The following is a 25,028-nucleotide window of genomic DNA, read 5'->3' on the forward strand; positions in this document are numbered from 1 at the left end:
CCCCAGCTCTATATGTGAGCATGAGCTCTGGTCAGAGGAGGGGACATCTGATGTTAACAGGCTCTGGTTTGAGTTTTCAGATTGCAATGAAAACTGTCCTTTGTTTATAAACACCTTATGTCACTAGCTTTGGGGTAAGTTGCATTTTGTTGTAAAAACCCATGTATTGTATACAGTCCTTTGGCAGTTAAGAGTTCCTGTTGCCAGATAATCCTGATTTCTTGCTGTCAGAGTCAGAAAAAAGAAAATTGTGTCAGGCATGGGTTTCTCTAGCACAGTCCTAGGTAGCTCTGCTGCGACAGTGTCTTCCACCAAAAGATCCCAAGTTAACATTCCCTACAGTAATTAAACGCCAGGTGTAGTCCCTTTTAGGAACACTAGTGTGGGGAGCATGGGCAATGAGTGCTGTTACCGTTCTACCTTTAAAACAAGAGGTATTTTCAGATGCTATGTGTACATGGTTATTTCTATATTTTGTTTTGGCACCATCTCAATAGCTATCTCCATATATTTTCCTCTTTGCATCTGCAAAGGAAGCATGACACAGCAGCATCAGTGTGTATCGATAGTGTGATAATGTGCACTTGTGGCCTAGTATTTGTTGGTACCTGTTCTAATAACATCTTCCAGAGCATAAGGGAAAAGTTGTAGAAATTAGTTTATCTTTTTCTTACCTACAATAAACAATTATGTTTTCAAACTTGAGTGTGGGACCAATCAAAGTAGGATTGCTGCCTCTACTACCTGCTTTTATCCTGTTCTGGATAGAGCTGTAAAAGCATAATACAATCTTCTCTCAGTCCTAGTAGCCATGAGCAACCCATATTCCCAAGGTGCCTCTCTTGCAGTCCTGTCCCTTGAGGAGGTTTTTGTTAGTGTGTTTTACTGCACATAACAGGCAATAGCTTTTAACTCTTGTTAAATCCTTACATTTTTAGAACAATTGCTCTGCATCTTAGTCTATTATCTATTCCTGGTACATAAGCTTCAGTTCCTAGTTTTCCATTTCCATATTCCTGATGTGATCTTTGGAATAAAATTGCAGTGGCAATAGCTGGGGGATGTGCGTTTCTGTGAAAAGGGTGTGTTCCCTGGGTTTGGTTTGATTGGACGAAGTCAGACAAACACGTTGATCTAGTTTATTTACAAAGATGAGGATTTTGAGGGTGGGTTTTTCCCTCTGATTGCAACACTGGGCTCTAGATAGGCACAGCACTTCAGGCCATCGCGTGGTAAATGTGAGGCTGCCGCACGCTGCAGCCCTTCTTGGTCAAGGAGCAATTTTTGGAGAGAAAGCATGCCGAGGTACACGGTGCACGTCCGAGGAGAATGGCTGGCAGTGCCGTGCCTAAGCTCCACGAACACCATTGAGTGGCTGGGAAAGGAAGCTGTGAGACGGTACATGAAAAACAAACCTGACAACGGGGGATTTGCCTCAGTGGAAGAAGTAAAGTTTTACATTCGAAGGTGCAAGGGACTTGGCTTGCTGGATCTTGATGATACCGTGGGGGATGCTCTAGAGGACAATGAATTTGTTGAAGTTGGTAAGCAAAGCCTCAAACATCAGACTGTAGAGTGACTGTGTTGTCATCTGAGTCAGCAAATTGTGGCTTTATCTAGATTCATCTAAAATTGCACCTGAGAGATTGTGTACAGTCTTATATGGAAAAATATCCAATAATTTAAAAATATTTAATTTTTAGGAATAGAACTACATAAAAGTTAGAAGGTACAGGATTCTATATACATCTTCTGTATCTGCTGTCATATATAGTGTAAGCTGTTCTGTCTTAGCCTTTGAAATACCTTAATTAAATACATACTTCCTTGTTATTTTCCCAGAAGCATGCAAGTATGTTCAGGGCTGATAACTGGAAACTAGAATTCTTATTGCTGTGAATTGTAATAAATAACAAATTAATTTATGTGAAGAATGCAATTTAATCCTGTATGTGTTAATTCTGCATATTTCTTCTAGTTATAGAAGGAGATATAATGTCTCCAGATTTCATACCATCTCAGCCAGAAGGAGTTCATTTGTATCCTTTTTGAGTGCTTTGTGAAGTTTTTACAATTACAGATTTATAGTTTTCTAGATTGCCTGCATTTTTTAGAGTTCCTTTATTATTAGAACACATGGCCAGCTGTAACTGAGTGGTCACTGCCTGTGAAATCCTGTCTGCTCTTTTCCTTTACAAAACTTTCAGATACAGCAAATACCGAGAACCAGAACAGGTAGGAATCACCAATGATTTTATAACTCAGTAACAAATCTTGCTACTCACCAGAAAATGCTGAGAGTTCAGCCAGTGCAGTATTCACAAAAGCAGGGGCTATTAGATTGGCTGGGTATAGGAAACTAAGCTGCAATGTGCTTATTATGTTTTTGTTACCCAGCTTCCTGTATTATGAATAAGCATGAAAAAGCTTCCTGTCATTGCTGAGTTTTGGCTGTATTTTTTATTTATACTGATTTTTAAACAACTTTGTATGTATCCATATCCCAAACTAAAAGGTGGTTCTTTGGTGTAGTATATTTCTTTAGATGGCAACAGCTTAACAACGGAGGACTTGGTCAATTTAGGAAAGGGACTCTACAAGATAAAGGTAAAAATTCTGAACAAATGCCGCTAAAAATTACATGTTAATTTTTCTGCAGCTAAATAATGACAAACAAGCTAATATTTAAACTACTTATGTTTTAGCTCACAGCCGAAGCTGAAGCTAAAGTCAAAGAATCCCGAGAAGTGATTGAAAGGATTGTAAAGGAACAGACAGGTAAATATTTTTGCTTTTATCTATTACTTGTTTAGAAGACTTCATCAAGTTCTCTCCTTAACCAGCAGTGTGCATTTCTTGCAGTTGTTTATGGAATCACCACGGGTTTTGGAAAGTTTGCCAGGACTGTAATCCCAAACAGTAAACTGAGGTATGTTCTGTGTGCAGCCTTCTCTGTCCTTTCTTTTCAGGAAAGGAAGGGCAGGGAGCAGTTCCACCCTGTAGCTGGGGTTAAATGAGAGAGCTGCTTCAGGAATTCCTTCTGTTTTGTGCAAAAATAAAAACCTGACAAGACTTTTTTGAGGTTTAACTTTTTTCTTTTTTTATTCTGTAGGGAGCTTCAAGTGAACTTGGTTCGTTCACATTCTGCAGGTAATGAGAGATTGCTTGTTGTTTCCCTTTTCTGCCCTTGTTGGTAGTGGGGGAGTAACCGAGAGGGTTCCGTTACTCTTTCAGGTGTGGGGAAACCTTTGACCCCAGAGAGAACTCGCATGCTGTTGGCACTGAGAATCAATGTCCTAGCCAAAGGATACAGTGGAATATCCCTAGAAACCCTCGAGCAAGTTATTGAAGTGTTTAATGGTAAAAAGATGTTTAAAGAAAATCTTCCTTTCCCTTTTTTTTCTTTTTAACTGTTTTGTTAAAGGGTGTAGCTCAATGGGTCAAGATGCAGATGTTGGTTTTTCAGCCTGGTAGTTGTGAGAGATCAGGACTAGAACTGCAATAAGAGTAGTCCTATTGGCACCATTGTCCATGATTGTAGGCTGTTACTGTGACCACACTTATGAGCTGGCTTCTTGGTTTTCCAAGGAGTGTATCAAGGGAAGGCTCTAAAATTATTTGTTTTCTTTCTAGCATCCTGCCTTCCTTATATCCCAGAGAAAGGGACAGTTGGAGCCAGCGGAGACTTGGCCCCTCTCTCTCATCTTGCTCTGGGATTAATTGGAGAGGGAAAGATGTGGTCCCCGAAGAGTGGCTGGGCTGATGCTAAATATGTAAGATTTGTGCACCTGATAGTTTGGGGGTTTTATGCATGCTGATTCATTTTTCCAACTGCATGTAGCTTTGAGAGAAAGAGAATTTTTGCTCTTGTAAAAGTCTTTGGATTTTTTCTACCAGTTTGAATTAGGACTAGATTGCCTCTAGCTACTCATCCTCTGATTTGAGGAAGGTGCATCCATGGAGAATGCAAGAACTGACCCACATGTTACTGGAGCAGACACAAATAAACAATACGTTATTGAGCCTTAAAGAAATATCATGCCATAGTACTGCTATACAAGATACCACAGGGACATCATTTATGAACTGGAGAAAGGGACAGGATATGATACCAACTATGAAAGAATTATTACTGTATCTTCAGCTTCTGATGAGCATTTTGATGAGCATCAATACTTTTCTAAAAAATCCAAGATCACCTCTCAAATGCTGAGAGTACCTGGGGATTTACTGGAGGCAAGATCTTCACAGTAAAATTTCTACTGATTTTATAGTGGCTTTAAGTAAATATACAGGTTTGAATATTTAATTTTTGATAAATTAACTAGGGTTACAAGGAGCTTTTCTATCATTCTCTTTCACAAGATGGAAATGTTACAATGGAATTAGTATTTAATCCATCGTTATTCTGCCACTAACACATCAGGAGATTGATCTTGTATTAAGTATCTCCAAGTCCAGCCCCTCCAAAGTCCTTCATGGTAGTTTGTTCTGCTATGCCTATAACTCCTATCCATGAATATTTGAATACCAGACTCATTCATGGATTGATAGGTGTACATCACTATAGAGAGGTGAAGGTTTGGGAGCTACACAGGGAGAGGAGCAAGGAGGAAGCAGACCAGTGTGTCCTGGACCTTCAAGACCAGAAGGTACAGCTGTACATGTCTTAGATGCATTACCTCTTCCATTGGACAGGATGAGAGGATTAAATGAGAAATAGGTTATGCTGTTTCTCCATTTCCCACAGGAGCAATTGCCCGTATAGGGCAATAGACATGTACTGAACAAACTGGTTTGGGCTCCTCCTGTCACTTGAGATTTTCTATAGAAAGGATTAGGGATCATTTAAAAAGGAATAATTCATGCCAAGCCAAAGTGCTATGAGGCAGGGTGTAGTCAGAACTGCCTTCCCAAGAAGTTTCCAGCTTTCTTTCCTATTGCCCTCTCCCATCTTCTACAACACGGTAGATGTTAATGGGCTGTGACAGTGACATATATCTTGCTTCAGTGCTCCTGCTGCCTTCTTGTATTGGCACTAAGAAATGAGGTGCTAGCTTGGAAGCCCTGCATTTAGTCCAGCAGAAAAAAATGTGTTATGTGTTTGTGACATAAAGCTCTTTTTCTCCCATCACTTGAGAAATTAGTTAATATTTCTGTTCATGGAAACTTTCAAGTTTTAGTGACTTAGTTTTGTATCTTCAGTGACTGAAAAGTATCTTTCACTTACTGCCTTTTCATTTAACTCCTTTGCAGGTCCTGGAAGCCCATGGACTGAAACCAATTACCTTGAAACCAAAAGAGGTAATAAAGTATAATGATGCCAGCGGATGAAAACGAGCATGGTCAATCACTATTTGCTTTATATGTACAATAAAAGCATTACATGAATTGATAATAATTCAAAATCAAGCTTCAGAAGGATAATGATGAAGTGTTGTCAGGAGTGGGATTCACCACTGCTGGTGTCACCCTACTTGATTTGAAATGTCAGACCCAACTTTGTGTTCAGATTGCCTCTGTGGTCAGTAGAGACAGACAGGCCTCTTCAGAAAGCACTTTATACCATCCTGAAACAGCTGTCTAAGAGGCACCTTCAAGGCACCTATCTGCCCTTTGGCCATAACAGGAGGTCAGATGACTGACTTGAAGCAGGTATCTGACTTGCTTGGAGCTTCTGGTGCTCCAAGTCTGTCTGCAGTGACTTAATGGGGTCATGAGCATTGACACCTTATGTAGCAAAGATGCTCAATCAAGCTGTGCATTTTATCATTCAGGATGGTCCAAAAAGCTAGGCAAAGATCTTTAACTCCTTCATGTAATAAGGAGAATTATCACAGATAGGGGGAATTCCACCCAGCATGTGGAATAGCTGCAATGAGTTTGCTTAACATCTGTTCTCCCTTTGTAGGGTCTGGCCCTCATCAACGGGACACAAATGATCACCTCTCTGGGATGTGAGGCGGTTGAAAGAGCCGGGGCTATAGCAAGGCAAGCTGACATCATCGCTGCCCTTACACTCGAAGTCTTGAAGGGTACAACGAGGGCCTTTGACACTGGTGGGTACTGTGCCCTCCCTGTCTCTTTGCTGAACAGCTCCTGACAAGAGAGGTACAGCCTGACAGTCTAACTTGTCTTACTAGATATCCATGCAGTGCGCCCGCATCGAGGGCAGGCTGAAGTGGCCTTTCGATTCAGGTCCCTCCTGGATTCTGACCATCATCCATCAGAAATAGCAGGTGAACAATCTTAACCTTCACCCTCTCAGGTTACCAGAACAGGCTGGGTCCTTCAACAGGACACAATGTTTTTCTGTAAGCAATAGTTGGAGTTTTCCCTCTTTGTGTCTTCTAGAGAGCCATAGATTCTGTGACCGAGTTCAGGATGCGTACACAATGCGCTGCTGCCCTCAGGTAAAGGCTGACTTTTGGATCCTTCCATAACAATAGATAAATAGATGGTGAAAGTTCTGCCTCAGAAATACAGTCAGTTATGTGCTGTCTGACACTGTTAGAGTAAGGGGCTTCATTTTGCTGCTTCTTCACTTCACAGTAGTGTTAATGGAGACATGTAATTTGTTGATCATGTGCATGTACACATCAGGCAGCATCTAACAAAGCTGTGTCCAGATCTGGAAGAGGCCAGGGGTTGGAAGCAGAGGGAAAGGGCTGGTTTCCATGCTTGAAGATTTTGTAGGGATTTTCTTTTGCTTTTGTGTTAATAACATGAACTGGGTGTTTCCAAAAGCCAGCAGAGTGTAATATCTCAGAGATATTGGAAGAGCTTGATCCTACGCATTTTAACAGGAGCAAATCTATTAAATCAGTGGAATTAAGGGAAGTTAATTAATTAATAGGAGGTTTTGATTTCTGTGAGTCTTTGTAAGGCTACTTCTTCCCTCTTAGCAGTTCTGCCACTGAATAAATATCTTCCACTCAGGTAAACCAACCCAAATAAGTAAAGAATGTCAGATTCAGATTACTCTTTTGGTAAAACTGCCATAATATTAGTAAATATCATCTTTCAAGTGTCTAGGATTGGCAGTGATGCTCCTGATGTTAAAAGCAAATCCAAGACCATCTTCCACGTGTGAAAGTCAAGTGGGATGATGGGAAAGAGGGTCCCTGCAGCTCAGTCAGCATCCTGAGGGTGAACTAAGTGCAGATACTAAGCTCAGGTACTAATGTCTTTTGTTCTAGGTCCATGGAATTGTAAATGATACAATTGCTTTTGTGAAGGACATAATAACAACAGAAATCAACAGCGCCACGGATAACCCTGTATCTTTTTTATTACTTCATTACCATAATATATATATATAAAATTCTGCTTGGCCTTTTTTATTCTTTTCTTCTGTATAATTACTTGCACAGGAGGCAAAAAAGTCATAACTGGCTTTGGTCAATAACTGCCATTGTCTGCAACAGCAACCTCTCTTCCTTTCCCTATGACTGCATGGAAGGGTTTCTGTCAGCACTGGAATGCAAGGCTGCAGTTCTGTCAGTGTTATAATGATGCTATCCATAGCATCATATTAACTGCTGATAAGCATTATTGATTCTAATCTGTTCAAAATTGTAACTGTCATGGAGTGATTCTATCAAGGAACTGAAAATCTATGCTAGGATCTGAACAGATGAGGGTTTTTTGCACCCTTGATCAAAGATCTCCCTTTATGTAGTTTATTTGAAAAAAATACATGTCAAAATTGTACCTAAAAATTTGAAGAACTGAGATTGTATCTTCATTTCCTGAGAAGTGGAAGTGTGGATGCAATGTAATTTGCTTGCAAATAAAAGCCTATTGGCACAAACACTCCTTCAGTTAAGATATTCCAATTACTGGCAAATACCACTCATGTAAGCTGTATTTCGCTCATGTAGGCCTTAACTTCTCCTTAAAGATGGTGTTTGCTGAAAGAGAAGAGACCATTTCTGGAGGAAATTTTCATGGTGAATATCCTGCAAAGGTAATTCACCATCTGAAGGAAGGAAAAAAAATAAATTCTGGTTTGATCGTTTTTCCTTATTTGTTTTTGTCATCTGATTTAATGAGATCTTCTTTTGTAGGCTCTGGACTATTTAGCAATTGGTGTGCATGAACTTGCTGCAATTAGTGAAAGAAGAATTGAGAGGCTCTGCAACCCCTCACTGAGTGAACTGCCTGCATTTTTAGTCACTGAAGGAGGTCTGAACTCAGGCTTCATGATTGCACACTGCACAGCAGCGGCCCTGGGTGAGTGCTTGAGCAGTACCACAGAGAGAGGAAGCTAGAAAGACTGATGTTTTTCAAGACAGATGTAATCTAATAGTAGACACAAAGGTATCTGGCTCCTGTTTTCTGTCTCTTCTCCATGTGTTCTGTGTTGTTTTGTAAAGCATGAGTGTTGGGCATAGCTGCAATTATTTCAGTTCAGGCTTCCTTATTCTGCACCGACCCTTGGGCACGTTCAGGGCTCTGAGCATGAATCAAGGATCAGACTCCACAGTCCTCAGAAGACCAGGGTTCACAGGGCTGGCTATTGGGGGAGCACACTGAAATTAAACATCACTTCAGCTTTTCCTCTAGTAGTCATGGCTAAGGCAACAAGAAGCTTGCTGGCTGCTGGGATACTACAGTTCCTAGGTGCAGGGAAGCATGAGCCAATATAAACACGCTTATGAGAAGAGAGTAAATTTTAAAAGTTACAAATAGGAATGGAGGATATCAGATAAATGTGTAGGTAAACGTTCTTCAGAAAAACAAGTGAATTAACTAAATCAGTGTGCTAAAGGAACCTTGCCTAGAGGCTGGTTTGGGAAGTGGATCTGGAAGAGGAGCTGAAATGCTCATCCCCTTCTTTAAGGGCTGGAAGCTTTACCTTTTGGCTGGGGAGAGTTTAGGATGGCCCCAAGCCTCAGCTGGTTGCATGACTTCAGGTTTCATTGCACACTTCTGCAATCTGGAGTGACAGATTCTGGGGTATTTGTGATTTCTGCTGCGAGAAATGAAAATTACAGCCCTGCCTCTGCTGACACTAGATGCCCATGGGTCAAAATCATCTCATACTGATCAAAACAGCCAGGATTTTATCTGAATTGAAGTTTGAGTTCCTTTTATTTTTCTTAACTGTTTTTTTTAATTACCATTATTTTTCAAATCACTCTTCCAGTTTCTGGGTTGTTTTTGTACCAGCTAATGTTTTTCACTCCCAGGGTTAATAGATAAATCTGAAAAAAAATCTGTATATATTTTGCAACACTGCTGGATGTGTCTGTCTTCACCAGCACCAGCAGTTCTGTGCCTGCCAGACCAAGCTGTTTGCAGTGGTCACATGCAGCCTCTTTGGGACCTGCTGTCACCTGCCTGAATGTGCCAGCTGGGCTCTGGTCCTAAACTGTCACTCCAGCCTATTTGCAATTGGTGTCACCACCTTTCTGTCGCTCCTGTTGCTTTTCTGAAGCCGCTAATTTGGCGAGGGCATTACACAGCATCCCGCTGGGCTTCAGAAAGAAAAGGCCGAGTACAGCCAGAGTGCTGTGAATGCAGAGTTCATTTTTTCTCTTTTAAAGAGTAATTCTCAACCTCAAATTGTCACTGAATGGTGCCTAAGGCCTCTCCTGCAGCCATATGCCAGTTGCTTTTGGATGCAGCATGAGAATTTACTCCAGACCTTTCCACCTGGCTTTCAAAGCTGGAGTGTGTCACCCTCAGGGACATGGGCAGCCTTGTAATGAGGTGAAGGAGGGAGAGGGTTTGTATTGTATTCCCCATCTTTCTAGAGGAAGTTCTGAAAGTGTCTCAGCTGCAAAGAGCAGACCAGTGCTGATCTCTAGCTGTATTCTTGAAAGGAGGGGAGGGGTGATATTCGTGACCAAAACCAGAGGGAGCCAATGCTCTTTACAGAGAGTTGCCCCAGAGCAACAGGCAGGACCAGGCTTGTGTTTCAGTTACACTGTCTGCTCTTCTTCAGTTTCCTCCAGGCCTTTGAGCCACAGCAACTCAAACTGGAGATAAGGGAGTGAAGAGTGAGCCATCGTTCCATATTTGGTTATTATTTTCATCTAAAGACTGCTGTTGGTTACTGTTTTCAGAGGCAATGGTAGTTTTCAAGGTGGTTATTACAAATGATTCAGTCCAAGTAAAATGCTGATGCATCCTCGAAAGAGGAGCAGTAGTAGGACCCAAGGTGGTAGATAGGCTCTTACCTCCATGTTGTCCATTGCTTCTGCTCTCTCATGCCTGTTCTGTCCTACATTCATTGTGTTGGGTTTTTGCAGTGTCTGAGAACAAAGCCTTGTGCCACCCCTCTTCTGTGGATTCTCTCTCAACCAGTGCTGCTACAGAGGATCACGTATCCATGGGAGGATGGGCAGCAAGAAAAGCTTTGAGAGTTATTGAACATGTGGAACAAGGTGAAATTAAAATTCTGATTTCCAGACAGACCTTGAATCATGAAAATGAGGAATTAGTACCAATAACAATCAGGTGTGAGGTAGGCAGATATAATATAAACTTCTCCAGACAGAATACTCTCTTCCAAAGCACTGTCATTTTACTGGTGTTTTCATGGCTCTGGCAAGCTTCAGAGGGAGAACTGTAATTTTTAGCTCAGGCTCCTCTTTTCTCAGTGCTAAAAAAGTTTTCTGATTTATGATGGACATTAATATGAGTATTCAGGTTACTCTGGCAGAGATTCCTAAGGATTTAAGACTCTGGTGACCAAGAGTTCCTGGTACACTTGAAAGGTCTGTAGAACAGAGCACCTAAACTCTGCTTGCTGAAATGCTGGATACTGTCCCCAGCATCATCCATTAAATGATCCTGCCACTGGGCTGGCTTTCTGGGGGGTGTGGATCCACTGGTTTTTCACACCTGAACCATATCATATTAGTGAGAACAAGGGCCAGGGATAGCTTTGCACGGGAAGCCTCCCCTTGAGCTGTACCTACCAAAGATCCCTTTTGCTGTTCTGGTTTCCTAGTTCTGGCTATTGAGCTGCTCGCTGCCTGCCAGGGCATTGAATTCCTACGCCCTCTGAGAACGACAACCCCATTGGAGAAGGTCTATGACCTTGTGCGCTCTGTGGTGAGGTAAGATCAGATAAAGACTTTCCCCAGAGGCTGCCTGCCTGCCTGGAGAGCAGCTGCTGGCTGTGGGGGTTAATGTTTGCCCAATGTCTCGTTACAGGCCCTGGATAAAGGATCGCTTCATGGCCCCAGACATTGAAGCAGCTCACAGGCTGCTTGTGGAGCAGAAGGTGAGTGCTGGCTTTTGGCTTGTGTGTAGGATTGTCTAGCGCCCTTTTTCTTTGTACATGCCAGCTGCTGTTTTTGCTGCCCAATCCTTTTCATGGTCAAGTGGTTTTGTAGCAAGTGGCAGTGACTGTCTCCTAACAATTGTACACAGAGCATTACCCTGGTAACAAGACAAGACAAAGTATTTTTGCCTTTAATCCTTTCACCTTGTTCCCTTGGAGCTTTCCCATCCCTTGCCAGCTCCCTCCACATGTTCTTCCCTAAAACTTGCTCTATCTGCCTCTCTAGTTCTGCTTCTCCCACACAGCATATCTCACCCAATAACTTTTCTTCAGGGTTTCCTGAACACATGCATTGATGTCTTAGCTGACCTTTTCTTTGTCTCTGACTGTGCTGTTTCACATTCTTGTTTCGCAGGTGTGGGAAGTGGCTAAACCTTACATTGAAAAGTACAGGAGGGAACACATCCCTGAATCAAGACCCATTTCACCTACAGCTTTCTCCCTGGGGTCGCTGAGAATGAGTGCAGATGATAGTCATGACCACAGGCATAAGAATGAACTTTAAGAGTTGTGATCCTCTGGAAGAGAGCAGAACCTTTCCAGAACCTTACCTGAGCATGGCTGTTCTACTCAAACTCAATGTGGTTTCTCCAGGTGGCCTAGAGGACCTGTCTGTCTAGCTCCGAAGCACAGATAGATAGTAAAGAAAAGTCTCACTGCTTTCCTCATGTGTAAATGACAACTTTGTCATGATAGTGTGGTTTTGACTGAATTTCATGAACTTCTGAATACAAATCATTCAGACTGCTGCTGAAACCAGTATTTTTGTCAACATTTTGTTTGTTTTCTCTTCATCTGTGCCAATGATACCAAACGGATTCAGTTTGATATTCTTACCTTTTTTCTCCCCCTTTGGATAACTGCTGTGATCCCCTTCATTTTGCCACAAACAAGATTATCTTTACACTTAATTCTTCTTTCATTTGCAGATCATATGTGAGGTACAGGCTCTTGTATAACAGGAGCATTTTTAGAGCAGGTGCTTCACAAATCAGAGAAGCTGTGTGCATAGGAATGTGCTATGGAGATCATCGCTCCAGAAAAAATATATTCTCTTCTGGTGATGGACTACATTTAATGCAGCTTTCCAGGAGCTATGGGCTCACACCTGCAATCAATAAACTGAGGCTTCACATACAGCTGTAGCAATCTGTTTTCCTGTCCTGAGTGTGATGATAAAAATGTAAAGCAAGAGCTTAATTTGGAAGTAAGTAGGACAGCTGGCACAGGGGCCAGAAAAGGGGGAAGAGGAGGTGTAGGACTAATGAATGTGAACCAGTGTTGAGGCAATAGCACCAAGCCCTACACTCCCCTGGCTTCCAGGTCTCTGCCTGTCTGCCAAGGGCCCTGTCCCCATAGATGGGATCATGACTGAGTGTGCTCTGTGTCAAAACACTGACCTCCAGCACAGGCTTTATTTTGCAAGGGAAGAGTCAGGACATGGCTTTCACCTCCTGCTGCAGTGATGACATGGCAGTAGTGATCTGGCTGAGGGCCATTCAGCACAAGCTGAAAGCCTCCCCAGGCTATTGGCTGTGCTGCAAGGGGCAGCCAAAACACCAGTGTGTGGCTGCCTTTCAGTGTCTGACACCTGCCATGTTAAATGTGCTCTGATGAGAGGGCTCCTGCCTGCTTGGCAACCTAGCAGGTTGCCAAATGCCTTGGGCATTCAGAGAAGAGATTCTGGGCCTTGCTTCCCACTCACCTCTCCTTTTGCCTTCCTGAGACCAAGGGATCCCCAACACACACTGCAGACGGTGAATTCAGGTTTTCCATGGTGCCTGTGTTGAGCTGAGAGGCACCACTCTGCCTGCACCCTGCATTTAAGAAATCCCTGTGCTTCCTTCCCTGACAGCCTTCACAAATCCCTGGATAAACATTATTTAGGAAGGCTGTCTTGGGCAGAGTGGGCTGTGCAATCACATACTTGAGATGTCCTTTCAAGCTTTATAAAAATAAAGTTCCATGCCCACATCTGGTACAACATCTGCTTGCAGGAAAACACGTCAGGTGGCAGGAATGCTATTACATTGTTTTAAAAGCTGATGTAGCTGGCTAGCCTGGATCAAATAAAGCATGAAGAAAGATACTACAGGGCATGGCTTGCAGATTTTGGGTGTTAAATAGATGTGCCCAAGGCTCAGGGAGATCAGAAGGTCATAATAATGCCCATACATGTTCATGATGGCTTTCAAATACCTGTTAATCAGAATGAGACCATTGTCCTTCCTCACAGGTCGTGTTCACTGAAGCACTCTGCTCTGTATCACAGATTATGTCGCTTTCTTATATCAATAATTATTTTTGATGTGAAATTCTTCATGCTTGTCAGGTGCAATTTATGACCTCACCTTCAGAAAGTCAATCCCTTTTGCTTCTGCAGCCACCATCCATTTGAAAATTTGAAGAAAAGACTTCATCCATGGGTATTCAGGGACCCTCCTACCCCAGACCCTCTGCTTAAATACTGCAAAAGCTTAAATTCTCCAGAGCTGTATCATCCCTTTTTCTATATACTGCATTCCTAAATTATGTTACAAGATGTAGGAAAAAAAGCAGTAGTTGAAAGATAAATGAAAGAGTGCTTTAAAAAAGTTAGGCTCCTAAGTTTCAACACAGCTTTGAGTAAAGTTATCATACTTAAATTACCAGAATCACACTCAAACTTCCACAAACAAATACATCTGATGCTATTTCAGATTCAGCCTAGAATAAATAAAATCAGGTCTTTTCTGGAATATTTTTATGACACTGCATGTGGTCTTCTTCCAACACATCCAAGGGCCGTCCCAAATGGGTATGCCTGAGCCCCTGACCCTCTGTCACAGGTAATTTAACATCACTCTCCCCAGTAAATCTTACCTGGATCCAAACTCTGTTTATTTATTGCCAGTTTGTTTGGGTTCTTTTAAAATATAATAATAATATAGATTAATTGTATAGAAGACATTTTTGGAAACTGTCTTAAGATGGATACAATTAGAAATTATTTTATTGAAGGACAACGGACATGGAGATGCATCAAATGGGTAATGCTTGGCAAGGTTTATTTGAATAAGGGTAAGGTGAGCAGGAAAACAATTTACTGGTAAATACAAATCTGATTTGTCTGTTGCATTGAAATACTCCATGCTAATTTGATTTTAGTAGCTTATTAAACTACTGCCTTCTCTCAGTAGCTGCTCATTGTCTCACACCTCTCATTTTCATAGACAACTTTTCCTTTAACTATAACGTAGTTGATCAATGCTTCATGTCCACCAAACTGGTAAATCAAGTGCTCCCATCTAAAAAGACAAAATGTTTAAGAATATATAAACTTGCATAAGATCAGGCCAAATGCCCAGCATACCTGGCAATTTTATAAGATTTTCTTGAAAATGGGAAAACACCATTCCATGCCTACATGTTGTCTCTTGCTGCATGAATACAGTGACTCTATCAGTAGAGAATTTATTCCGCAAAATAAACACATATTAATTCTAGGTAATTTGTAATTAGGCATGGATTACTTGTAATAACAGCCCCAAAAGTCTTAGGCTTGATTTTCCCCTGAAGTAATTAAGGAAAATGAAAGTGTGTCTGAAATGCTACCAGTGTCCCTTTATTCAGTGAAGATAACTGAGGCTAAAGCACATTTCAAATGACAACAGGAGAACAAACCTTGATGAATTTATGATGAGAAGATCGCCCTGCTTGCCGACCTCCAAGGAGCCATGTGTGTCTGATTTGCCCAGAGCATAAGCTGCATTAATGGTGGCAGCTGCCAGTGCTTCATTCATTGACATCTTCATGTTTACACAGGCCAGATGCATCACCATAGGCTAGCAGGCAAGGAAGGGGACAATGGGAGTTACCAGGAACACAAAGCTGTTTATGCCTCAAATCCCTAAGTGTTCTCCTTCTTCCTTGCACAACAGAAGGAGTTGTTTTGTACAACATACGTTTTGCCAAATCCAAAACGAAAACTCTAAAATCAGTAGCTTTGAGAGCATTTTGAATAGGCCTCTCAGTGCATATGAGGGATGGAACCCATTCTGGTTTCAAGAATTTCTGGCAAAAACTTCCAATGCACAAACAAGCACAGGCAGCTGTCTGCGTGGAGCATGCAGCTCTCCTTGTGCACGTGAAACCAGTTTGAAGTGTGCAATACCCAAGTTGTACTAGTAAAAATTGCCATAATTCTATGGTTTCATTATTAGGATTATCTTACCATTGAAAAACAGTATGCATTAGGATTAAAGTCACTGCCAAGAGCAACTATAACACCTTCTTCCAACATTCTTCTAGCTTGAGGTTGCTTCAGTCTAGCGGGAAAAATAAACTTATCAGTACAGTTTGCTTAGTTATCATACAATGATTTACAAGGGCAAAAGTCATCTCTCAGTTTGGCTACATTCATGCTTTCAGTTACACTGATCCTTATGGAGATGAAAGCCCAGATTCACCTCTTGCATCCCTACCCATCACCCTATGGACAGCATCAATGAGAAGTGCGAGCCACAGCTTTTGCAGTAACAGCATGTGGCAGTAGCCAGTGTTAACCATCAGGCTCCAGACCACTGAAATTGTGGAATTTACCCAGAACTATTGAGAATTTAGAACTACCCCCCTTATTTAGAACTCAGCCACTTAAGAATTTACAAGAAGAAAATCTTCATTTCTGGAAAATTATTTTCTATTTCTTACAGCTTCAAAGACAGGCTCCAAAATATGAGCAGTGGTATGTGCAATGCAATAGTCCCTTCCTAATTTTTGAGTCTGAGCTTAGTCTGCATACATTAGAGATCTTTTCACTTAGCAATTACAATGCAAAAGGCATTTTCAATAACTTCAATATCTGGAATAGCCATTTCAAAACTGTTCAGTCCCTGGGTTAATCTGTGTAGGTGTTTGCAGGGTGAGCACTTGGAAACACTCTCTAGGAAGTTTTAGCCATAGCTGCTGTAAAGTCACTCCAAATCTATTGTGAGACCTCTCAGCAATCTCACAGATATTTGAGGATTTCCAGCAGAAATAAGACCTAAGGAGAGAGGCTCATTCAGTTCTCTGTAGGTGTGATTGCCTTCACTGACCCAGACTGATCCTTAAGGCATAGATACTTATGCTTTTAGATTAAAAGACCCTCAAACCACACACATGGCTTTGCAATTACAGAAGTTTCCCTTCAATCTAGTGGCCTTACCTTAGCATGTAGGCTGTTGTTGGCAGAAGGACAGCAGCACACTTAGCTCTTGCCATTGCCACAATACCTTCTTCTGTAACTTCTTCCAGGTGGCTGATGGCCCGGGCTCCTAGCTCAGCTCCAAGCTAAGTAAATTTTGGAGCAAATTACTCACTATTCTCAATTTATTCAGTTTAAAAAGTTGTTTCTAAACAATTGGAAGAGACAGTCCACTATTAATGCAAAATACACCAGAAGAGAAATAGGAAAGAATGCTTGAAAGAACAATCAGAGTACAGAGACAAAATATTTGTTCATTTGCTGCATGAAAGGTTGATCACTTTATCCACAGAGCAGAAGCACACCTTCAGTGGTGTTTTTAACAGCCTAACACACAAACTATGTGAGAGACATGGATGGAAGCATTATCAACTCATGTTCATAAAGGATCCATCAGAAAATAGTTCACAAAATTGAATGCTGCCTTCAATGGGGAAGTCAAATAGGCTTTTAGGAGCAATCAAGTTTTTGGTTTGGTTTGTTGTTTTATATTTATATACAGCTTGGGTGGACCCTACAGGAAGGAAGCAACATTTAAATGATGGTCAAACATGGTGTCAAAGGGGCTTTCTTTATCAAGATGTTTGGGAACCTAGTCTTGACTAAACCACCTCTCTGAGTGTGCTGGGATATCTGATATCTGAGTAATGAGACCACTGAGTGTGCTCACTTCAATTTGACTTCTTGCTTCTAACAGAACATTTAACAAAAAAATATTTTTCAAGTTGCATAGAAACCATGTTTTTGTCATTCTTGGGTGCATGGATATCCACTTTCCTGATCTGTATCCCGTGTGGAAGATAAGCAAAGTCAATGTTTGATTAGCCAGTGCACATTAGTCCCAGGTCAAGGCTTCCTCCCATGTCCTTAACTCCAAAGCTGCACATGGACTGCTCTTCCTGGCATCTGCTTCTATCAGATGGTCTGTTTCATAAAGTCTTAGAAAAGACAACCTCCATTTTGAAGACTGCAATTCTTACACAGATTGGGCTCTCACAGGATCAAAAATGAATGTTAAGAAAGACATACCTCAGCAGATTTCATCGGATGGAGTTCGTCACCATGGAAGTTAATCTGTAATCCTATATCTTTTCCAGCCTGAAGTATCCTCCTTGTACACTCCAGATCAAAGACTCCCTTCTCACAGAACACATCTATATTGTTAACATTTATTTCACCACTTAGTTTGAGTTCTTTCAGTTTAGGAAGGTGGTTATTGATAATGTCATCTGTGGCTTCAGTAGCAGTTTTCCCTCTAATGAAAAGAAAATGTTACAGAGCTGTATGAGTAACATCCTTGAAATATCTGGCACACACTCAAGCCATACATGCAATTACTGAACTACCTTAGGAAATGATGTAAATATGAATCCCTCGAAAAAAACTTCACATTAAAAAATTAAGCCTCGTTGTAACTCATGTAGTCTCCAACATGAGTTACTTTCCATTCAGAGAATACTAGATTGTGTTACTGAATGTTTTTAATAAGGTTGGCGTCTTGGATGCTAACAAAGACATACTATACTTTAAAACAAATTTTTCTGTTTTCCTATTCATATATTCTGACCTCTTTATACTGTATTCTAAAATATAACTATTTAAAATATGTAAATGAGTATTAAAATATGTTAAATGGTATTCATACAATATTTTTATGCAAGTGTCAAAGCTGAAAGGGGACATGCAGTATAAGTCATTATTTTTAATTTACCTCTCCTCCTTCTATATCATTCAGAGTGATGGACAGATAACTGTTTCTAATCAGAGGGGCTTCCCAAGGTTTTATTTGCCAAAGTCAGAATCATTTATGAATTCTCTGTTACATAAAGATAACCCAGGAGAGATCACTAAATGCCTTAGAAAGAGCAAATAATCCCAAAACATGCAGTTGAGTTAGAATTTTCCAATTTTAATATCTAAGGACAAGGGATGTACAGCAGCTAAATGCCTGAGAATCTCAATGCTCATTTCAGGCACCATAAGGCACACAGACACTGGCACTATGGAGTGCCACACATGGCTGAGTTGGGAGCTGTGCAATGGCAATAAATTCAAGAAGCCAAGTTCTGCCTGAATTTATCAGCAAGGTTATAAAGCAGAGCTTTTCTTCCATTCCCTTCTCACTGAAACAGTCATTGGGGCTGCTCAGCCTCTGACCATGCCAAGGCCTCTCCCTTTTCTCTTTTTACTCGGCAGCCTTTGTAGGAATTTGGGCAGAAATATTAGGGCCAGAGCCAAGACAAAACAGAGGGAAACACTAAGAAATGGTTTCACTTTTTGAGGAATATAATGCCCCAAAATGCAAAACAAAACTGCTGTGGTTTTAATGCAGAAGATTTCTGCTCAGGAAAACACTTTAAAAATTTCATTATGAAGTTGAAAAGGACCAAATAATCATTTTCCAATAAAAAAATAATGATTTTTAAAAATCAGATATCTCCCAAATCATAAGCTCTATTCAAAATGATAACTGGAGAGACCAAGGAAAAACTGCAGATTTTCTCCCAGTCAAAATAAAAACCCAAGCCAGAGTCTAAGTTTGAGGGGTAACATAAAATTCAAGCAAAATAGCCTAGACACAAACATTTGATTGAAAAGAGAAGAGAGGATTTAAAAAGACTCAAACTAGAAAATACAGATAACTCAATATTTCCTTCAGGAAATTTCCTCAAATCCCCAACTACCTTTTGTCCTTACATAAAATACAGTATCCTTACTTCTACTACATTTTGTTATGCTTGATGTGTATCAGTGGGGACAGAATGAGAAGGCACACCTGTCTTTCTCACACATGAGAGTTAGTATGTTTGTAAAAACACTGGAATTTATTTCACTGGTTTATAGAAATGCTCAAAGCATTTTGGTGGGAAATACTGTTTATCAGGATTTTGACTGAGATCCTGCCAAGGCCTTTTAGGGGAGGGAGAAAGGAAGGACTAATAAATATATATATAGTTTGGGGTGAAAGGTCAATTTTATTTTACCATTAAGTCCTCTAAATTTTAGTATAACTTCTTGAAAGAAGAAGCTGTTGCCTTCAGCTGATTTTAGTTACTTTATTCTTAACCATCTTCCAGTTACTGAAGATGATACAGGATTAATTTTCCATAGTTAAATTGACAAAAGATAATTTACCATCCTGCTCCAAATACACAAGAATTAGGTCGCAAAAACTATTTTCTAGGTCATGTTTTCCTGAATGTTAGAAAAGGTTGGGAGGTTTTTTTTTTTTTGGAGTATGCTGCTTTTTTTCTTTTAATGAACAGCTCTTGAATATTGCCACATAATAAGCCTGCCTCCATCTCACATGCCTTGTCTCGCAGCAGCCTACCACTCAGTATGTCAAAATATCTGGCTAAAACTCCTCATTAATTCCTTCATACACTGAAATCTGGTGACATGAAGATGTTATTTTCACCATAGTGAAAAAAAATCAGAAGTGAGAAAGGATTTTTTTATGATATGTCTACTTGGGCCATCAGAATAATTGATTAAACACAGTTTAATCTTCATCTCATAGCTGTAAGATGTATGCAAGTCTTCATTGCATGGAAGTATAATTAAACTTTGTTTATGGAGCTATATAAAGATTAAATATAGTATTTTTTGTTGTTATTTGGCCAAAATAAAATCTCATGGCAGAAACCAAGTTTGAAGGACAGTGGCAAATGCAAGCAGAAGAATGATCTGATAGGAAGCCCTCTAATCTGTGTTATGTACAGTGTGAGCATCAGCTGGAGGCAGGGGTTCTGTGCTAAGCCTGTGTTGGCATTAGGAGTCACAAAATAATGTTGCACTGCAGTCCTTCAAACTAAAGTTTAGGAGAGCTTCCTATAAATATTGGCTGTTGTTTTTCAAGTATGTTGTGTTTTAGGAGTGGGGAAGAAGAAACCAACTCTCAATGCAAAGCAGCAGCACTTAACAAGAGAAAGAAAAGTCAAGTCCCATTACTTGGGCACAGCGTGAGCTCCGCAGTACGTTGAGGAAATGCCAATATCCATGGATTTCTTAGCGCGTTCGATCACCCTGAGCATTTTGAGCTCGGTTTCCAAGTTTAAGCCATATCCACTCTTGCACTCCACCAGCGTGGATCCTGCTCTGAGCATGCGTTCAAGGCGGTGCTGGAAGGTGGTGAGCAGCTCGTCCTCCGCGGCCTTCCGAGTGTGCTCCACCGTAAAATGGATTCCTCCCCCAGCCTGGTGGATCTCCATATACGATGCACCTGCCAGCTGGGGTTAAAGAGAAGAAAACAAAAAACACTTCTCATACAATTAGCTATGAACAGTGTGTTTTCTACCCAAGAGATAGTGGAAAGTGCCTCGAGGTCTCTTTGCAGTGAGAGAGACAAAGAGAGGAGAGAAAAAAATCCCCATTAATTCTTCCTCCCCTCCCCCCATTTTCTTCTCTCTCCCACTTAAGTGAAGAAATGTTGTAAGAAGTGGCATAAAGAGAAGTACTCTGAACACTTGCTTTCTCCTGAGTCCAAGTCCTGATCTCTAGCTCAAAATTCATTTATGCAGAAAAGAAAAAGGAAGGAAAAAGTCAAGACTTAGATAGTAATAGAAGGCAGCATTCCTGTATTGCTTCATCAATGCAAAAATATATCAAGGGTGGCTGCAAAGAATGCAGGTACACTCTCAGCCTATCAGTATTCAAAACTCATCCCTCCTCCCTCAGGTAGATTATCTGACAGAAACTATGCATTTTTCTATAAAAGAAAGATGAGAGTCACTAGGAAGTAGAAACAGTTATACATTAAAAAAAATAAAAAACCCAAGGAGGAAGAAAAATCCATCTGTGCAATGTTATGATGTTACCTTCATTGCAAACTCATGAACCCTATCACCAGCCCACACTGGATGTGTATGTGCATCTACCAGGCCTAAAGAAAACAGAGTAAATGTACACTCGAGTTAATTCACTGTGTAAGAGAAAAGATTATGAACATTCAAGCAAGTTAAATAGACAGCAGAAGCTCCCCTAAAAAGTCTCTATTGGTTAGAGAAAAATGAAAATCCAACCAGACAAATATCTAGGATTTTCTCCAGAGGCTATTAGTTTTCTTTCAATTTTTCTTTTTAGGTCTAACACCTTATGCAAAATGTCTCCAGGTTGTCATGTTATTTTGATAAAGTTTTCAAACTGTGGAAGAAAGGATAAATAACAAACTTTGAAAGAGTTCATTAGACTTCAAGCCTGTACTCTTTAAAAAAAGGCACGCTGCTTAGGCTGGACTCAGCACAGTAAACTTCCTCTGGCAACACTTAACTACCCTAGGAGCCTTTTCCACAAGCTCTGGAACTGATACTGCTGAATGGCAAGGCCACTGTAAGAGGAACACGGGTCTGACAGCTCATGTACTAACACCACTTGAATAGCTGAACATGCAAATAGACTTGCCCATCTTTTGGGGATTTTTTTATCAGGTAAAGTTGCAGAATATGTGACTTAAAATCCCTTTTGCCTCCAAACAGCCGTGGGCAGGATGGACAGACTGAGGTCCATGGCTGAATGGCTGAGAGAGTACAGGAAAGAGCAGTGAATCTGAAGAATCACTCTGTGGAACAGCTACATTCCTGCTGTGATCTGTGATACAGAGGAACAGATCTAAAGACAAAACAAGAGGAGACAGAGCTCCACCATGAAACTCAAAAGAACCCTTGAGTATCTCCAGTGAGGGAGAGTCCACAGCCTCTCTGGGCAGTCTGTTCCAGTCACCTGCACACTAAAGTTCTTCCTTGTGTTCAGGTGGAACTTCCTGTGCATCAGTTTCTGCCCCTTACCTCTCATTGGGACCACTGAGCAGAGCCTGGAAACCTCTGGGCAACCCCACTTCAAACACTCGCAGACATTGATGAGGTCCCCTCTCAGTCATCTCTTCTTGAGGCTGAACAGACCAAACTCATCCTCTCCTTGAAAGAGAGTTGCTCCAAACCCTTCATAATCTTTGTAGCCCTCCACTGGACCCACTCCAGTAGCTCTCTCTTGTACTGTGGAGCCCAGAAATGGCCACAGCACTCCAGATGTGGCCTCACCAGGGCTGAGTAGAGTAACAGGATCACATCCCTTGACCTGTTGGCAGTGCTGTTCCTTTGTATCATAAAAATACACTTACCTGGTAACACACACTTCCCAGAGCAGTCAATTATCCTTTCAAACGTTGCTTCTGAAAACTGATTGCGAATAACATCTGCCTGGCCCACAGCTTTGATACAACCATCCCTGCAAAACACAGGCAATGAATGAAGGACGTGTGAGCCTGTTTAAAAGTGCTCAACGACAACACTCCTGGAACAATAGGTGCAGGACCTCCAGCAGGACTAGAGATGCACATGTGGAGGTGGTTTGCTCATCTTACAGATGCACAATGAACACTGGGGTAATGCCATGCTTTTCAAGCTGTTTGCCATAACACCTTTCCTCTGCTTACATCCCTCTGGAGGACACCTTGGTGCTGTTCCTCTCTAATTCCTGCTAGGTAACACTGTTTTCCTCCTGTGGATCAGCGAGCATACAGCATCACTCCAGCAGGGATCGATCTATCTATCTATCTATCTATCTATCTATCTATCTATCTATCTATCTATCCATCCTCAGGGCACTTGTACCCTGCCACCGCCTGCATCTGGATCACGCCCTGGGAAGCCACAGAAGCCTCTTTGGGACCGTTCTCCCAGGGGAGCTCAAGGATGCTACCGGGAAGGCTGGGCTGCGCTTGGGGGATGCCTTCCAGCCTCCCACGGAGCTGCTGCTCCCCGAGCCCAGGGGCCGAAGCAGCGCTCGGTCCCAGTCCCAGCCCGCACTCACATCCCAGTCCCAGCCTGGCTGCCCGCACTCACATCCCAGCCCCAGCCTGGCTGCCCGCACCCACATCCCCAGCCCCAGCCTGGCTGCCCGCACTCACATCCCCACCACCAGGCTGGCTGCCCGCACTCACATCCCAGCCCCAGCCTGGCTGCCCGCACTCACATCCCCAGCCCCAGGCTGGCTGCCCGCACTCACATCCCAGCCCCAGGCTGGCTGCCCGCACTCACATCCCCAGCCCCAGGCTGGCTGCCCGCACTCACATCCCAGCCCCAGGCTGGCTGCCCGCACTCACATCCCCAGCCCCAGGCTGGCTGCCCGCACTCACATCCCCAGCCCCAGCCTGGCTGCCCGCACTCACATCCCCAGCCCCAGGCTGGCTGCCCGCACTCACATCCCAGCCCCAGACTGGCTGCCCGCACTCACATCCCCACCACCAGGCTGGCTGCCCGCAGCACGCCCAGGCTGGCAGCGCCGTCCCTCCGCAGGTAGGGCTCCCGCCGGCCGCACACCAGCACCAGCTGCTCGGCGTTCTCCAGCAGCAGCCGGTGCCGCTGCCGGCCCGCCATGGTGGCCAACACCGAGTGCCGGGGCCGCTGGGCTCAAAGTCCCCCGGGGCGCGGCCGAGCGCCCCTCCCGCCCCCCGTCCTGCCCCGCCTCGCCCGGCCCCGGCCCGGCCCCGACCCCGGCCCCAGCCTTGGCCCTGCCCGGCTCGGGCTGCCCTAACGCGGCTGCGGCCCGCTCCGGGAGCGGGATGCTGGGCTGGATTCGGTCCAGGATAACGTGATAATAATATCCGTGCATCGTGACCGGCTCCGGAGCACCGGGTGTCGCAGCTGGGGCTTCCCGGAGCTCTCCGTCCTCACAGCACCACCTGGAGATCTCCCTTTGCCAAGAAAACAGAAACTTCTGATTTGGAACAGGTTTTTTTTGCCCACGTGCCCCCTCCCCGGCGTCCATCACCTCTCCAGCATCCCTCATTTTGCCGGCGCCAACCACTTTGCCCGCATCCCAGCAACAAGCCCCGAGGGACCACGACTCCCACGCACCGCGCCAGTTATTCAGGCAGACATTCATTTATCCAGGCAGGTATTCATTTATCCGATTCCAATAACGAAACGTCTGTGCTATTCTGCTGCCCCCTAGTGAACGAGAGATGGGAGAATCAGAGAGCAAGTATTTGCTCCCAACACGGACTTTTGGCTTTCTCTTCTCTCTTCACATATTCATAGCGTCTGTAGGACTCCAGTATTTTCCCAGATGAAAAATTGAGTGTCTTTCTAAAGAAGTGTTCCCTCAAACACTTCTCCCGCGGTGGTAATCTTCTTTAGACACCTTCTTTTCTTTTAGAAAGAGAATTGATTTAAAATGCCGGTAACACACTTATGTGCATGTACATATTCCTGTTCAGCCAAAACAGTTGGATATGTTGACTCTTTGAAAGAGCCCTTCTGGTGAAGTCTTGTTTGCAAATGAGGCAAGATTTGCATCTAAAGCCCAGTAATTTGTACTTATTACCAAACCTGAAAAGTGAGTATAGCTACAATAGTGTTGGGTGTTATCTTGTGGTGCTTGTTCCACTGACATAACCTTTGTCTTCCTCCTAAACTCTCACTTAGGCACGCAGAAGATTGACAGGAGAGCTGGTAGAGGGTGCTTCACCACTTCCAGGAGTTCCTGCTGCTGAATTTGGCGCTCCCC

The 25,028-nt window shown here is 42.6% G+C and overlaps 2 protein-coding genes across 2 annotated transcripts; one reads left to right on the forward strand and one right to left on the reverse strand.

The window, feature by feature from the left end:
• The first annotated feature begins 1,162 nt into the window (after positions 1 to 1,162).
• HAL (histidine ammonia-lyase) lies at positions 1,163 to 12,438 on the forward strand. Its single transcript, XM_023933699.2, has 20 exons — positions 1,163 to 1,544; positions 1,979 to 2,039; positions 2,208 to 2,235; positions 2,533 to 2,607; positions 2,706 to 2,778; positions 2,863 to 2,929; positions 3,113 to 3,150; positions 3,235 to 3,360; positions 3,634 to 3,773; positions 5,257 to 5,304; positions 5,912 to 6,059; positions 6,144 to 6,239; positions 6,355 to 6,413; positions 7,200 to 7,280; positions 7,904 to 7,969; positions 8,070 to 8,235; positions 10,260 to 10,394; positions 10,964 to 11,072; positions 11,170 to 11,239; positions 11,655 to 12,438. The coding sequence occupies exons 1-20, from the start codon at positions 1,298 to 1,300 to the stop codon at positions 11,802 to 11,804; spliced, it is 1,983 nt and encodes a 660-aa protein (XP_023789467.1). The 5' UTR covers positions 1,163 to 1,297; the 3' UTR covers positions 11,805 to 12,438.
• Positions 12,439 to 14,316: 1,878 nt separating this feature from the next.
• AMDHD1 (amidohydrolase domain containing 1) lies at positions 14,317 to 23,896 on the reverse strand. Its single transcript, XM_086887708.1, has 9 exons — positions 23,754 to 23,896; positions 22,639 to 22,745; positions 21,341 to 21,405; positions 20,475 to 20,752; positions 17,553 to 17,778; positions 16,485 to 16,609; positions 15,513 to 15,606; positions 14,963 to 15,123; positions 14,317 to 14,586 (listed from the first exon to the last, which is right to left on the reverse strand). The coding sequence occupies exons 1-9, from the start codon at positions 23,894 to 23,896 to the stop codon at positions 14,472 to 14,474; spliced, it is 1,314 nt and encodes a 437-aa protein (XP_086743834.1). The 3' UTR covers positions 14,317 to 14,471.
• Positions 23,897 to 25,028: the final 1,132 nt, after the last annotated feature.

Source organism: Cyanistes caeruleus, chromosome 4, assembly GCF_971803275.1.
Source record: "Cyanistes caeruleus chromosome 4, bCyaCae1.hap1.1, whole genome shotgun sequence".
NCBI lineage: Eukaryota > Metazoa > Chordata > Aves > Passeriformes > Paridae > Cyanistes > Cyanistes caeruleus.